Here is a 14,910-nt window from a genome sequence, read left to right as displayed (position 1 = left end):
CTCCTGTCACCCCCCCCCCCAGAGCTATACCAGCGGGAGTGTAAACTCCTGTCACCCCCCCCCCCCCCAGAGCTATACCAGCGTGAGTGTAAACTCCTGTCACCCCCCCCCCCCCCCCAGAGCTATACCAGCGGGAGTGTAAACTCCTGTCACCCCCCCCCCCCAGAGCTATACCAGCGGGAGTGTAAACTCCTGTCACCCCCCCCCCCCCCAGAGCTATACCAGCGGGAGTGTAAACTCCTGTCACCCCCCCCCCCCCCCCAGAGCTATACCAGCGGGAGTGTAAACTCCTGTCACCCCCCCCCCCCCAGAGCTATACCAGCGGGAGTGTAAACTCCTGTCACCCCCCCCCCCCCAGAGCTATACCAGCGGGAGTGTAAACTCCTGTCACCCCCCCCCCCCAGAGCTATACCAGCGGGAGTGTAAACTCCTGTCACCCCCCCCCCCCCAGAGCTATACCAGCGGGAGTGTAAACTCCTGTCACCCCCCCCCCCCCAGAGCTATACCAGCGGGAGTGTAAACTCCTGTCACCCCCCCCCCCCCCAGAGCTATACCAGCGGGAGTGTAAACTCCTGTCACCCCCCCCCCCCCCAGAGCTATACCAGCGGGAGTGTAAACTCCTGTCACCCCCCCCCCCCCAGAGCTATACCAGCGGGAGTGTAAACTCCTGTCACCCCCCCCCCCCCCCAGAGCTATACCAGCGGGAGTGTAAACTCCTGTCACCCCCCCCCCCCCAGAGCTATACCAGCGGGAGTGTAAACTCCTGTCACCCCCCCCCCCCCCAGATCTATACCAGCGGGAGTGTAAACTCCTGTCACCCCCCCCCCCCCCCCCAGAGCTATACCAGCGGGAGTGTAAACTCCTGTCACCCCCCCCCCCCCCCCAGAGCTATACCAGCGGGAGTGTAAACTCCTGTCACCCCCCCCCCCCCAGAGCTATACCAGCGGGAGTGTAAACTCCTGTCACCCCCCCCCCCCCCCCAGAGCTATACCAGCGGGAGTGTAAACTCCTGTCACCCCCCCCCCCAGAGCTATACCAGCGGGAGTGTAAACTCCTGTCACCCCCCCCCCCCCAGAGCTATACCAGCGGGAGTGTAAACTCCTGTCACCCCCCCCCCCCCCCCAGAGCTATACCAGCGGGAGTGTAAACTCCTGTCACCCCCCCCCCCAGAGCTATACCAGCGGGAGTGTAAACTCCTGTCACCCCCCCCCCCAGAGCTATACCAGCGGGAGTGTAAACTCCTGGCAGGTTCAACCAAGCTGGGAAGATCTGCGCGGGTAGGGGTCAGACAAAAGCTAGCACCCTGGTCCTCCAGGTTGGGGGTTGAATGTAAGGCCAGTAACCTGGGATTAGGGTTAGGGTCATGACCTGACCTTTGACCTGACCTTAAACCTGACCCTTAGATGGAATGGTTAGCACAGTGTTGGTGCTAACCTGATCTTATGTCCACTATTTTTTTATGGACATCTTTCATTGTCATTGTTCAAAATATTTTTTATGGACATCTTTCATTGTCATTGTTCAAAATATTTTTTATGGACATCTTTCATTGTCATTGTTCAAAATATTTTTTATGGACATCTTTCATTGTCATTGTTCAAAATATTTTTTATGGACATCTTTCATTGTCATTGTTCAAAATATTTTTTATGGACATCTTTCATTGTCATTGTTCAAAATATTTTTTATGGACATCTTTCATTGTCATTGTTCAAAATATTTTTTATGGACATTTTTCATTGTCATTGTTCAAAATATTTTTTATGGACATCTTTCATTGTCATTGTTCAAAATATTTTTTATGGACATCTTTCATTGTCATTGTTCAAAATATTTTTTATGGACATCTTTCATTGTCATTGTTCAAAATATTTTTTATGGACATTTTTCATTGTCATTGTTCAAAATATTTTTTATGGACATCTTTCATTGTCATTGTTCAAAATATTTTTTATGGACATCTTTCATTCTTCATTTTTCAAAATAGCTGTTTGAAATTATATTTATTCACATACACTCAGAACTTTAACGTATATGTTTAATGGTTTATTATATAAACATTTTATGCACATATTAACAAATGTTTACAATCATTGTATGTAGAAGTTAACAAATGAACTATCTGTTTATACTAGATAAATGGCCCGTTGAGGAAGGGTACAACGGGCGCTAGGCTGATAGTGCTGTCTCTTTTCTCTAAACTAAAACCATCCCACCCCCCCCCCCCACACACCCCCACCCCCCCCACCCCACACACACCACCCCCACCCCCACCCCCCACCCCCACACACACCTCCACCCCCCACACACAACCCACCCCCACCCCCACCCCCACCACCCCCACCCCCCCACACACCTCCCCCCACCCACCCCCACCCACCCACCCCCACCCCCCAAAAAACATGTCTACCGTCCCATTCAACGAAATATAATTATATACTTTTTCCAGTGTCCGCCCCCTTCCCGAAAATTCTACCCCCGCCCCCGAAAACCTCAAGTACCCCCCTGCCCCTCTCCGGGGAGGAAAAAGTCTGAAAGAAACACTGGTGTCGCGCTTAGCCACTACGCGAAGAATTGCATTAAAGAAATTGCGAGAAAACCACTTTTTAGATTAGACACATTAATTAGGTGGTAATTTTATTATAGAGTATCGATGAGGAAACCACCCCACCCCACCCCCCCCCCACACACACACCTCCACACACCACCCACCCCCACCCCCACACACACCACCCCCACCCCCACCCCCCACACACCACCCGCCACCCCCCCCCCACACACCACCCACCCCCACCCCCACACACACCACCCCCCACCCCCACCCCCCACACACCACCCGCCACCCCCCCCCCCCACACACCACCCCCCCACCCCCCCACCACCCCCCCCCCCCCCCGCCACCCCCCACCTCCCACCCCCCACCCCCCACTCCCAAAAAAATCATGTCTACCGTCCCATTCAACGAAATATAATTATATACTTTTTCCAGTGTCCGCCCCCTCCCAGAAAATTCTACCCCCGCCCCCGAAAATTTCAAGTACCCCCACCCCTCTCCGGGGAGGAAAAAGTCTGAAAGAAACACTGAAACCAACCCACCCCCCACACACCACCCCCCACCACCCCCCCACACACCACCCCCCCACCCCCCCCCCCCCCCACACAACACCCCCACCACCCCCCCCCACACCCCCACCCCCCCCCACCCCTCCACCACCCCCACCCCCAAAAAAAACATGTCTACCGTCCCATTCAACGAAATATAATTATATACTTTTTCCAGTGTCCGCCCCCTCCCAGAAAATTCTACCCCCCGCCCCCGAAAATTTCAAGTACCCCCCACCCCTCTCCGGGGAGGAAAAAGTCTGAAAGAAACACTGAAACCAACCCACCCCCCCACACACCACCCCCCCCCACACCCCCCCCCCCCACACACACACACACCCCCCCCCCCCACCCCTCCAACCCCCCCCCCCCCCCCCCCAAAAAAAACATGTCTACCGTCCCATTGCAAGAAAACCACTTTTTAGATTAGACACATTAATTAGGCGGTAATTTTGTTATAGAGTATCGATGAAGAAATTTCTTTTGAGTTGGGGAGGGGGGGGGGGGGGGCTCAGACGTTCTTACGCGGGGGGTGGGGCTTCGCCCCTACCCGAAGAATTGTATGCAAGAAACTCTTCACGCAAACCATTTAGATTAGACAACATTTCCTTTTTATTATTCCATGTTTACGCGATAATCAATGACGTCAGTGCACTAAATGTGGCGACGTCATACTTCGTCTTTCGTTTCACTGTGAGAGTTTTTATTTTCCTTTTGTTTTCTCTAGAGCGTTCTTGTCAGAATTTTTGCTTATGTTTTCTCTAGAGCGTTCCTTTTTTGCTTATGTTTTCTCTAGAGCGTTCCAGAGCGTTCTTGTCAGACTAGATAAATGGCCCGTTGAGGAAGGGTACAACGGGCGCTAGGCTGATAGTGCTGTCTCTTTTCTCTAAACTAAAACCATCCCACCCCCCCCCCCCACACACCCCCACCCCCCCCACCCCACACACACCACCCCCACCCCCACCCCCCACCCCCACACACACCTCCACCCCCCACACACAACCCACCCCCACCCCCACCCCCACCACCCCCACCCCCCCACACACCTCCCCCCACCCACCCCCACCCACCCACCCCCACCCCCCAAAAAAACATGTCTACCGTCCCATTCAACGAAATATAATTATATACTTTTTCCAGTGTCCGCCCCCTTCCCGAAAATTCTACCCCCCGCCCCCGAAAACCTCAAGTACCCCCTGCCCCTCTCCGGGGAGGAAAAAGTCTGAAAGAAACACTGGTGTCGCGCTTAGCCACTACGCGAAGAATTGCATTAAAGAAATTGCGAGAAAACCACTTTTTAGATTAGACACATTAATTAGGTGGTAATTTTATTATAGAGTATCGATGAGGAAACCACCCCACCCCACCCCCCCCCCCCACACACACACCTCCACACACCACCCACCCCCACCCCCACACACACCACCCCCACCCCCACCCCCCACACACCACCCGCCACCCCCCCCCCCACACACCACCCACCCCCACCCCCACACACACCACCCCCACCCCCACCCCCCACACACCACCCGCCACCCCCCCCCCCACACACCACCCCCCACCCCCCCACCACCCCCCCCCCCCCCCCGCCACCCCCCACCTCCCACCCCCCACCCCCCACTCCCAAAAAAAATCATGTCTACCGTCCCATTCAACGAAATATAATTATATACTTTTTCCAGTGTCCGCCCCCTCCCAGAAAATTCTACCCCCGCCCCCGAAAATTTCAAGTACCCCCACCCCTCTCCGGGGAGGAAAAAGTCTGAAAGAAACACTGAAACCAACCCACCCCCCCCACACCACCCCCCACCACCCCCCCACACACCACCCCCCACCCCCCCCCCCCCCACACAACACCCCCACCACCCCCCCCCCCACACCCCCCCCCCACCCCTCCACCACCCCCACCCCCAAAAAAAAACATGTCTACCGTCCCATTCAACGAAATATAATTATATACTTTTTCCAGTGTCCGCCCCCTCCCAGAAAATTCTACCCCCGCCCCCGAAAATTTCAAGTACCCCCACCCCTCTCCGGGGAGGAAAAAGTCTGAAAGAAACACTGAAACCAACCCACCCCCCCACACACCACCCCCCCCCCCACACCCCCCCCCCCCACACACACACACACACCCCCCCCCACCCCTCCACCCCCCCCCCCCCCCCCCCCAAAAAAACATGTCTACCGTCCCATTGCAAGAAAACCACTTTTTAGATTAGACACATTAATTAGGCGGTAATTTTGTTATAGAGTATCGATGAAGAAATTTCTTTTGAGTTGGGGAGGGGGGGGGGGGGGCTCAGACGTTCTTACGCGGGGGGTGGGGCTTCGCCCCTACGCGAAGAATTGTATGCAAGAAACTCTTCACGCAAACCATTTAGATTAGACAACATTTCCTTTTTATTATTCCATGTTTACGCGATAATCAATGACGTCAGTGCACTAAATGTGGCGACGTCATACTTCGTCTTTCGTTTCACTGTGAGAGTTTTTATTTTCCTTATGTTTTCTCTAGAGCGTTCTTGTCAGAATTTTTGCTTATGTTTTCTCTAGAGCGTTCCTTTTTTGCTTATGTTTTCTCTAGAGCGTTCCAGAGCGTTCTTGTCAGATAGATAGATACACAGACAGCGAAACTATTAGTATTGATAGATAGATACACAGACAGCGAAACTATTAGTATTGATACTTCAGCATTCCATGTCCAAGTTTGATTCATAGTGAGTGCCTGTCTTTTGTTGACCTCAAATGTAACCAAACAAAATTTTACCAAAAACATTTTTAACAAACAAAATTTTACCAAAAAAAATTTAATCAAAACAAAATTTAAAATGACATAAAGTTTGTGATTTCAAATGTATAACAACTGAATGATATAAAGTTTGTTAATAAAAATGTATTGACAACTGAATGACATAAAATATAAAGTTTATTTTTCAAATGTATAATAGCTGAATAACATAACATTTGTTATTTCAAATGTCTACTAAATGCATTGTTTGGGGTTATTTAAAAATATTTTATGCTTGTGTTTGTTGATTGCCTCTAGTTGATTGCACTGCATGAAAAGAACCATTATATCTAGACATCAGTTGCAAAATCAACATTTTTATTGGCCAATGTTTTCCTATTATCTGCCTCAAATCATTAGACTGCAAGATTTGAGGCCGAGCTGATCAACTAATGAGAAGAGAGATCAGCTCAAAAACTGATTTAAAAAAGCAATCAAATTATACCTGACTCGGACCAGCATTGAAATGTAGAGAAGGGGAAATGGAAAGACACGGTTATGATAACTTTACATTGTTTAAAGATAAAACTTATGATAACATTACATTGTTTAAAGACATGCTTATGATAACATTACATTGTTTAAAGACACGGCTTATGATAACATTACATTGTTCAAAGACAAAACTTATGATAACATTACATTGTTTAAAGACATGCTTATGATAACATTACATTGTTTAAAGACACGGCTTATGATAACATTACATTGTTCAAAGATACAACTTATGATAACATTACATTGTTTCAAATTCAAATTGTGTGTTTTAGACATTTGACCTAATTTACTGGATAGCACTTATTTGGGCCAACGGTAAAGGAAACATTCAAGGTTCTTATATCCTCGCATATCCTATGGAGGAAAAAAACACTGCTTATATCCTCTCATACCCTATGGAGGAAAAAAACACTGCTTATATCCTCTCATACCCTATGGAGGAAAAAAACACTGCTTATATCCTCTCATACCCTATGGAGGAAAAAAACACTGCTTATATCCTCTCATATCCTATGGAGGAAAAAAACACTGCTTATATCCTCTCATGGGTGGTAGTGTTGATTTCCTCGACAGTGTGTGAAAGGATATAACTTGCGTATTTCCTCTACTGTGAGATGAAACTATCTGAGAAAAAACAAAAGCTCTTCTATACACAAGTTAAATCCATGCGTCAAAAGATATCCTACCAATTTCATTAATTGTTTTGTTGTGAGGTCCACGGGAAAGATTTCTTGTGTCTACACTACCATCTAGACACCACAACTAGAGTCTACACTACCATCTAGACACCACAAATAGAGTCTACACTACCATCTAGACACCACAACTAGAGTCTACACTACCACCCATACACCACAAATAGAGTCTACACTACCACCCATACACCACAAATAGAGTCTACACTACCACCCATACACCACAACTAAAGTCTACACTACCACCCATACACCACAAATAGAGTCTACACTACCACCCATACACCACAAATAGAGTCTACACTACCACCCATACACCACAAATAGAGTCTACACTACGACCCATACACCACAACTAGAGTCTACACTACCACCCATACACCACAACTAGAGTCTACACTACCACCCATACACCACAACTAAAGTCTACACTACCACCCATACACCACAAATAGAGTCTACACTACCATCTAGACACCACAACTAGAGTCTACACTACCACCCATACACCACAACTAGAGTCTACACTACCACCCATACACCACAACTAGAGTCTACACTACCACCCATACACCACAACTAAAGTCTACACTACCACCCATACACCACAACTAGAGTCTACACTACCACCCATACACCACAACTAAAGTCTACACTACCACCCATACACCACAAATAGAGTCTACACTACCATCTAGACACCACAACTAGAGTCTACACTACCACCCATACACCACAAATAGAGTCTACACTACCACCCATACACCACAAATAGAGTCTACACTACCACCCATACACCACAACTAGAGTCTACACTACCACCCATACACCACAACTAGAGTCTACACTACCACCCATACACCACAACTAGAGTCTACACTACCACCCATACACCACAAATAGAGTCTACACTACCACCCATACACCACAACTAGAGTCTACACTACCACCCATACACCACAACTAAAGTCTACACTACCACCCATACACCACAACTAAAGTCTACACTACCACCCATACACCACAAATAGAGTCTACACTACCACCCATACACCACAACTAGAGTCTACACTACCACCCATACACCACAAATAGAGTCTACACTACCACCCATACACCACAACTTGAGTCTACACTACCACCCAGACACCATAAATAGAGTCTACACTACCACCCAGACACCGCCGGCGCCCTGAAGGGTGCTATTTGGCTCCGCGAGCTTTCCTTTGAGCGCTATTGCGCATACGATCTTTTTAAAGAGTGCGATATAATATGGACAAGATGTAGTATTATAGTTCACTAAATTGAATGAGGCGCGTCCGCTGGCGCCCCTGTATGGTGCGATGCTGCGACCTGGGCTATGCCATGATCACTATGGCATCTACGTTAGTTTAAGGAGCACACTACAATATTGACACGGATGCACGCAACGTTCGATGATGAAACCGAGCCAGGGGACTAGGGACGTACGCTGCACCCTGTGGTAGTGTAATCAGGGGATCTCGAGAGCACCCTGCTACGTCTCTAACACCTGGGCGGTTGCCCAACTATGACGGAGAGTGATTAAAGTACACTCAAGCCTTTCATACACCACGCCGGGTGGCGTGCTAGGCGATATTGTAAGCAAACCCGTGATCCAATAAATATGACCCAAGCGAAGGCATTGTTTACATAACTCAGTTTTAAAAAACAAGGTCACAAGTCTAAGAATTAGTAACGCATTGATGAAACCCTCCTAATGTATTTCGTCAGACTTGCTTCTAACCCCGCGACAACGCGCAGGGACGGGCACGCTAGACTTTAAATAAAATAGAATTTTTAAAAATGAATTTAACTTATGGTATTTTAAAAATATACACGGCTGTAATTTGTTTCACATAGAGGAGCCACTCAGGGCTTGCTTAGTTGAAAAATCAAAACTTCGATTAAGACCTCCCTGATATATATATATATATATATATATATATATATATATATATATATATATATATATATATATATATATATATATATATATATATATATATATATATATATATATATATATATATATATATATATATATATATATATATATATATATATATATATATATATATATATATATATATATATATATATATTGTTTTTTGCCTAGTTCCGCCAATGAAGATGCCAACATGAGGTCAGGTGAGGTAATAAAGTTGACATTTGGAATGATATGCCACCTAGGCCAAAGTACTGTCAACAAACTGGCGGACTGCACTCGGTCAGACATAGTGTGCTCCTCGAACTGCAGGCTGTGCTGTTGTAAGTTTCTCTACACATAGTTCATTCCTAGCGTAAAAGTTAATGGTCGAGAATAATTTAACGCTAAATTTCAATGAGAGATTATGTTAAATATAAATCTTTTAATCTTTAGATGATAAACCTTGTGTTGTACAAACTTTGTGTTGTACAAACCTTGTGTTGTACAAACTTTGTGTTGTACAAACTTTGTGTTGTACAAACCTTGTGTTGTACAAACTTTGTGTTGTACAAACTTTGTGTTGTACAAACTTTGTGTTGTACAAACTTTGTGTTGTACAAACCTTGTGTTGTACAAACCTTGTGTTGTATAAACCTATAAACCTTGTGTTGTACAAACTTTGTGTTGTACAAACCTTGTGTTGTACAAACCTTGTGTTGTATAAACCTATAAACCTTGTGTTGTACAAACTTTGTGTTGTACAAACCTTGTGTTGTACAAACCTTGTGTTACTCTTACAGAAACGTTTTTGTGGTGATAAAAACTTCGTGTTACAAACATTGTTCACCTATTCTCAATGTTCTTATTGACTTAAGTCAACATTTAGTAACATTGTTCACCTATTCTCAATGTTCTTATTGACTTAAGTCAACATTTAGTAACATTGTTCACCTATTCTCAATGTTCTTATTGACTTAAGTCAACATTTAGTAACATTGTTCACCTATTCTCAATGTTCTTATTGACTTGAGTCAACATTTAGTAACATTGTTCACCTATTCTCAATGTTCTTATTGACTTAAGTCAACATTTAGTAACATTGTTCACCTATTCTCAATGTTCTTATTGACTTAAGTCAACATTTAGTAACATTGTTCACCTATTCTCAATGTTCTTATTGACTTGAGTCAACATTCAGTAACATTGTTCACCTATTCTCAATGTTCTTATTGACTTGAGTCAACATTCAGTAACATCGTTCACCTATTCTCAATGTTCTTATTGACTTGAGTCAACATTCAGTATATTTATAACAGATGGCCAAATACATGACCCAACTAACAGATGGCCAAATACATGACCCAACTAACAGATGGCCAAATACATGACCCAACTGACAGATGGCCAAATACATGACCCAACTGACAGATGCATTAGTGACATCAGACAACCGATGCAGCATACGATCTTTTGAACTTTGACCTACATGAGGAACATGACCTACATGTCAAATGTCAGTGATATTATTTCGGCTGACCTTTACAGATGTCGGTTACCATGGCAACTAGTCTGTGCCTAGATGACTTTGACCTCATCCAGCTAGTGACGTCAGACATGAACGGAATCCCCAGGGGCAAGCTGATCCCTCGAGATGTGGCTAAAAATAAACTAGCCGGTTTAGAGGTTCCACAAAGTAGGTCATTTCTATTTACTTTCGTTTGACGCGATGACACGAGCTGAAGGAATATATGGTGCAAGCCATAAGCCTTGATCGGTGTTTGTGAGTGGAATGTGTGGTGGAGTGTGTGGTGGAGTGTGTGGTGGAGTGTGTGGTGGAGTGTGTGGTGGAGTGTGTGTTTGTGAGGGCTTCTATCCGCCTTCTGGACAACATTGTTGTGTCTGTCAGTCTGTCTGTCTCATCTACTGCTGCTATGTCTGTCATCAGTCATCCACTGCTGCTATGTCTGTCATCAGTCATCCACTGCTGCGGTACTGCCTGTGACCTTCCCCCGATGTCCCGAGAAGACAACTTCGGCAATGGCGTCACAGTTCCAGACTGGTCTAGCCTGGTTGGGCTCCCGTCGGCCACCCGCCCTGGCCGCAGGGTGGGCCAGCTCATCATTGGCCACCTGCTCCAGGAAGATGGCCAGCCTGACCCCACCTCGCCTCGATATTGTGTAAGGCCGTCCGACAGTTTTTTCTCTCTTTACCTTGACCGTCTAAAACAACCTGACCGTCTAAAACAACTGACCGTCTAAAACAACCTGACCGTCTAAAACAACCTGACCGTCTAAAACAACCCTGACCGTCTAAAACTATCCTTACCGTCTAAAACAACTGACCGTCCAAATCTACCCACCCTGTGTTACCGACGGCCAGTAAAAATGTTTCAACAATTGATCTGATAAGGTGCAGCAACTGTTGACCAAACTGGACGGTCTCGGCTACAAATTACACGGCTATTTCTCCTGTCAGTTTTTTGTCTTCAAACAGGGAGAGAACCGAGAATATCTTGGTAGGTAAAAGTTGATTTACTGAATTACTTCCCTTTTTAAGGAAGCGAAAATTTTATCACAAGAACATTTCACTTAATAAATCATTAATAACCTAACACAATTAATAAGCTATACACATAATTGGTAAAGCGATAAAACATTAAAATAATTAGATCAACCATCTAATTAGACTCCGCACACATCTGATGAACTAAATAATTTTGTCAACAGATGAAAGCCAGGTGCCGGTCTACACGGGAGGGGAGGGAGGGGAGGGAGGGGAGGGCATGATGCTGGAACTGTGTCGACAACTGCTGATGGTTGGGGTTGAGGTTCATTCATGGTCAGCTGGAGGTCAAGGTCAGTGATTCATTGAAATGAAAGGTTGTTGCAGGTGTGGTGATTTTGTAGGCGTGTTGATTATTGCAGGTGTTGATTATTACAGGTGTTGATTGTTACAGGTGTTGACTGTTGCAGTTGTTGACTGTTGCAGTTGTTGACTGTTGCAGTTGTTGACTGTTGCAGGTGTTGATTGTTGCAGGTGTTGATTGTTGCAGATGTTGACTGTTGCAAGTGTTGACTGTTGCAGGTGTTGACTGTTGCAGGTGTTGATTGTTGCAGGTGTTGACTGTTGCAGGTGTTGACTGTTGCAGGTGTTGACTGTTGCAGGTGTTGACTGTTGCAGGTGTTGACTGTTGTAGGTGTTGACTGTTGCAGGTGTTGACTGTTGCAGGTGTTGACTGTTGCAGGTGTTGACTGTTGCAGGTGTTGACTGTTGCAGGTGTTGACTGTTGCAGATGTTGACTGTTGCAGGTGTTGACTGTTGCAGGTGTTGACTGTTGCAGGTATTGACTGTTGCAGGTGTTGACTGTTGCAGGTGTTGACTGTTGCAGGTGTTGACTGTTGCAGGTGTTGACTGTTGCAGGTGTTGACTGTTGCAGGTATTGACTGTTGCAGGTGTTGACTGTTGCAGGTGTTGACTGTTGCAGGTGTTGACTGTTGCAGGTGTTGACTGTTGCAGGTGTTGACTGTTGCAGGTGTTGACTGTTGCAGGTATGTATGAGATCTCTCTAGCCCCCTGTGAAGGCCTGACGGTGGCTGACATGGCCTGGCGGCTTCGACTGGGGGTCAGGGCTGTGCTGGCCCAACACGGATACCACGTGACTTTCATGACCCGACCTCAGGGTCACAAGCCTGCAGGGACCAAGCTGACCTTCACGCTACGTGACGTCACTGGCCGAAATCTTTTTCTCGACAGATCTACACCTGATCATTTCTCAGGTAAATGTCTGTGTTGACAAGTAGAGAGTGTGTGTGTTGACATGTAGAGAGTGTGTGTGTTGACATGTAGAGAGTGTGTGTGTTGACATGTAAGAGAGTGTGTGTGTTGACATGTAGAGAGTGTGTGTGTTGACATGTAGAGAGTGTGTGTGTTGACATGTAGAGAGTGTGTGTGTTGACATGTAGAGAGTGTGTGTGTTGACATGTTGTGTGTGTGTGTATTGACATGTAGAGAGTGTGTGTGTATAGAAAGTGTGTGTGTTGACATGCATAGATAAACCTACCCACCTGTCCTGACTGACCTACCCACCTGTGCTGACTTACCTATCCACCTGTCCTGACTGACCTACCCACCTGTCCTGACTGACCTACCCACCTGTGCTGACTTACCTATCCACCTGTCCTGACTGACCTACCCACCTGTGCTGACTTACCTACCCACCTGTCCTGACTGACCTACCCACCTGTCCTGACTGACCTACTGACCTGTGCTGACTGACCTACTGACCTGTCCTGACTGACCAACTGACCTGTGCTGATGTTTCCAGTCGTGTGTGGTCAGTGGTTGGCTGGTATCATTCACCACGGCCCCGCCCTGACTGCCCTATGCCGCCCTACGGTCAACTGTTATGGTCACGATGACGTCACGTCACCTAGACGTTTTGACTGGGACGTCAACAACGTGACGTCATTTCTCAACGTTCAAGTCGCTGAGCATGAGGTGTGGGTGGAGCAGCAGACGGCTAGTTCCGCCAGCAACCCCTACCTGCTCCTGCTGGCCACACTAGCGGCGGGGTGGGACGGCCAGAACACGGGGCTGACCTGCCCAGAGAGACGCAGTCCGGCGGCCGTCGCTAGGCCCAGCACATTGGCAGATTGTCTGCCTGCTCTACAGGCGGACGGGGTGATGGCACGCGCCATGACGTCACTCATCCACCAGTCCTTCGTCTCAGTCAAACAACATTTTGAAGTTGACAAGTTCAAGGCCACAGAAACTCTGGAGGCCACGAGAGAGCTGGAAAACTATCTTTATTACACGCGAATTTAGTTTTTTTTTTCCCACAACAATGTATGTGCTTTTTTTTTATTTAACTGTATTAACCAGTTGGTAAAACTTTCTTACTCACATGTATTTCAGTTTCTAGTAAAACTTATAATTCACATTCATTTTAGTTTTTAGTAAAACTAATAATTCACATTCATTTTAGTTTTTAGTAAAACTTATGATTTACATTCATTTCAGTTTTTAATAAAACTTATAATTCACATTCATTTTAGTTTTTAGTTTAACTTATAATTCACATTCATTTTAGTTTTTACAAGCTTTTATTTAACTCACTTCCTTTGTCGTCAGTCTGTCGTCAGCAGTGTTTCTTCCAGACTTTTTTTCTCCGGGGGGGGGGGGGGGGGCGGACACTAGTAAAAGTGTATGTTTACTATATAAAATCCATCTCGTTCGGGGGGGGGGGGCGGTAGACTTTCTTCGGAGGGGCTCCGCCCCCCCCCCCCCCCGAAGAGATGCAGTCTAGACTCTGGTCCCAATACAACCCACCCAGAAAAAAATTAGCGGTCTAGACTCTGGTCCCAATACAACCCACCCAGAAAAAAATTAGCGGTCTAGACTCTGGTCCCAATACAACCCACCCAGAAAATATTAGCGGTCTAGACTCTGGTCCCAATACAACCCACCCAGAAAAAAATTAGCGGTCTAGACTCTGGTCCCAATACAACCCACCCAGAAAAAAATTAGCGGTCTAGACTCTGGTCCCAATACAACCCACCCAGAAAAAAATTAGCGGTCTAGGCTCTGACCTCAATGTCGACATTGACGTCAACAGCACTCAATGTCGACGATAAAGACGAGCTGAGGAAAAGCCTGCAGGAAATAATCAACACTTCTTAGACTTGCTTGTTTAAACACTTCTTAGACTTGCTTCTTCCTTTGGAGCCCTTGATGAGCAAAAGGCTGAAGCGACATCTCTCCGCCAGGTCCACGACGGATTCAACACCCGAATGCCGTTTTCCCAAATAGACACTTGCCCAGATGCGACTCATCTCCGACTTGCCTAGATGCGACTCATCTCCGACTTGCCCAGATGCGAC

General features: G+C 46.5%; 1 protein-coding gene across 1 annotated transcript; it reads left to right on the top strand.

Annotated features, from left to right (window-relative positions):
- Nucleotides 1–9,296: 9,296 nt before the first annotated feature.
- LOC131937973 (lengsin) lies at nt 9,297–14,075 on the top strand. Its single transcript, XM_059295765.1, has 7 exons — nt 9,297–9,372; nt 10,577–10,724; nt 11,006–11,208; nt 11,441–11,546; nt 11,758–11,886; nt 12,580–12,807; nt 13,356–14,075. Exons 2-7 carry the CDS (start codon nt 10,577–10,579, stop codon nt 13,853–13,855), a joined length of 1,314 nt encoding a protein of 437 aa, XP_059151748.1. The 5' UTR covers nt 9,297–9,372; the 3' UTR covers nt 13,856–14,075.
- The last annotated feature ends 835 nt before the right edge of the window (nt 14,076–14,910 follow it).

Source organism: Physella acuta, unplaced genomic scaffold (genome assembly GCF_028476545.2).
Source record: "Physella acuta isolate Inbredline_101_S28 unplaced genomic scaffold, ASM2847654v3 ptg000225l, whole genome shotgun sequence".
In the NCBI taxonomy this organism is placed as follows: domain Eukaryota; kingdom Metazoa; phylum Mollusca; class Gastropoda; family Physidae; genus Physella; species Physella acuta.
The sequence above is the reverse complement of the archived record's forward strand: the minus strand, read 5'-3'. Positions and strand labels throughout refer to the sequence as shown.

What these genes read in the sequence shown, in the direction of transcription:
- LOC131937973 (XM_059295765.1), top strand. Translation starts at nt 10,577, where the DNA reads ATGTCGGTTACCATGGCAACTAGTCTGTGCCTAGATGACTTTGACCTC. An exon ending in AGAGAACCGAGAATATCTTG is followed by an intron (nt 11,547 to 11,757) that starts GTAGGTAAAAGT and finishes TTTTGTCAACAG; the next exon opens with ATGAAAGCCAGGTGCCGGTC. An exon ending in ATGGTCAGCTGGAGGTCAAG is followed by an intron (nt 11,887 to 12,579) that starts GTCAGTGATTCA and finishes TGACTGTTGCAG; the next exon opens with GTATGTATGAGATCTCTCTA.